Here is a 1,841-nt window from a genome sequence, read left to right as displayed (position 1 = left end):
AAGTTGATTCCATGGAAGGAAGTTTTCTACATACTGTTTTGGAGTTTGGTAAAACAAAAGAAACTAATTGTGATATAGCATCAGAGAAAATTGAGGTCATTAAACTTTTTTATAGTTGTGTAATTAAAGAAAATGTGTAGCTGTAATTATGTCTTTTTGGAATTTGTTTGTTGGCATATAATCAGTGGTGACATGTTTGTAGTCATGAGCTGAAGAAATTCACTACAAGTTTGTTGCATTGTTGTGAATAAACTTATTAGAGCTCATGTTACGGTAGTAATATTGGTAGTCCAGAACTATTGTAGTGCACACCAGAATGTAAACATGTTTTAACAAAATCATGTAATAGATAGAACAATTGCCAAGTTTTTATATTTTAATTTAAAGAAGAACGAAGTTTTGAGCTAGCTCTCTTCATCAGATTATACAGCTTACAACATGCACAAAATTCAAAAAAATGGAATGGGTAGTATTTGGAATGTTGAACATGAAATATTTGTACAAAATTACATCTGTTACATAAAAATTATAAATCCTTAAAAGATAAAACAAATAAAATTTAAACAAAAAAGGTAAAATCCACAAGAAAGATCTACAAACAGATCTGTGGAGTCACTATGGGTAACTAAATTTTCTGCTCTTTGTTTCTTCTTTCCACCTCTCTTTAGAATTTTCTTAGGAATATCCAACACAACACTCCCCTTTCTGGACATTAACATATACATACAAGATGACCATCAAGATGATGAAATTAAGCGTATCGTAAAGTTGTATTTGGAAAGAATAAACCAGTTTTATTTAAGAAAGGACTTGTGTCGCTAAAGTTTCGTCGGAATGAAGCTACAGAAAATTAAGTAATGAACGGAGACATAACAATATTTTATTTTTCTCACTGTGTATTACCCAATGTTTTCTTCAGATATCTCTGATGCTTTGCTGCAGTAGAATATCAACATGAAGTTCAATAATTTTATTTTCAGTTTGGATAAATAAGAAAGTCATTGTTGAATCTTTCTTGTTTCAATGTGTTGTATGTCAATTTTTTGTTTGACTACAGAATCAGACATAAAATATGTAGTATTTATATAGCCTCGGACTGCTTACCTACATAACTAAATTTGAAATGTTAGGTTTATTAATCACATCATCATGTTTTAAGTTAGTGAACTGGGGGAACTGTATGTAATATTAACATTAGTTGTTATTACTGTTAACCCGTTCAAGCTTTTTTTGATTTTAGAACATGTCTGTTCAAGTGAAAATGGAACAGCCTGATGATCTACTACAAGTTGTTTACAGTGAGGATGAGAATCAGGATAGTTCGTTCTATAATGTTGTGAACCTGATAACAGAAACTGAATTTCAAAGAGAGATTGAATCAGGGTCAGAAAGAACATGTGGTAAGTACAGACATCACCTAAAACGTAAGTTTCTTGACACTGGCTCAACACTCACCAATAGACTTGATTGGTATAGCTGATCTTGTAACCCTATAGTAAACATAATAAAAAATACAAAAGCATAAGGGTTTTTATACAATATCTTCATGAAATTCTCTAAACAGTAGTAGTATTTTGTACACAAAAACTTAAGTGTTTAATTACGTATATCTACTGAATTAGATATTGTTCATGAATATAGAGAATTAGTGTGTTTATTACTCCAATTGCTAAGTGATTTTCTTCTCAAGATTTTAAATACTTTCTTCATCTTAAAGTTATCAAATTTCATTTGAGTAATCTCTAAAATGTGGTAAATAAATATCAAATGATTTTTTTAGTAAAATGATATTTTGTGTGCTATCCTATTTACATTATCTCTGTGCACAATCCTTTGAGTTG

The 1,841-nt window shown here is 29.9% G+C and overlaps 1 protein-coding gene across 1 annotated transcript in view; it reads left to right on the top strand.

Annotated features, from left to right (window-relative positions):
- Nucleotides 1-6: 6 nt before the first annotated feature.
- LOC106476897 (zinc finger protein 658B-like) overlaps nucleotides 7-1,841 on the top strand; it is a 13,069-nt gene continuing 11,234 nt past the window's right edge. The window contains exons 1-2 of the mRNA XM_013937515.1: nucleotides 7-95; nucleotides 1,241-1,400. Coding sequence (XP_013792969.1) covers nucleotides 12-95; nucleotides 1,241-1,400 — 244 coding nt within the window. The 5' untranslated portion in view covers nucleotides 7-11. The remainder of the gene's footprint in view (nucleotides 96-1,240; nucleotides 1,401-1,841) is intronic.

This window comes from Limulus polyphemus, unplaced genomic scaffold (genome assembly GCF_000517525.1).
Source record: "Limulus polyphemus unplaced genomic scaffold, Limulus_polyphemus-2.1.2 Scaffold12014, whole genome shotgun sequence".
Classification (NCBI taxonomy): Eukaryota; Metazoa; Arthropoda; class Merostomata; order Xiphosura; family Limulidae; genus Limulus; species Limulus polyphemus.
Note: the sequence above shows the minus strand (reverse complement) of the source record. Positions and strands in the feature narration are given on the sequence as shown.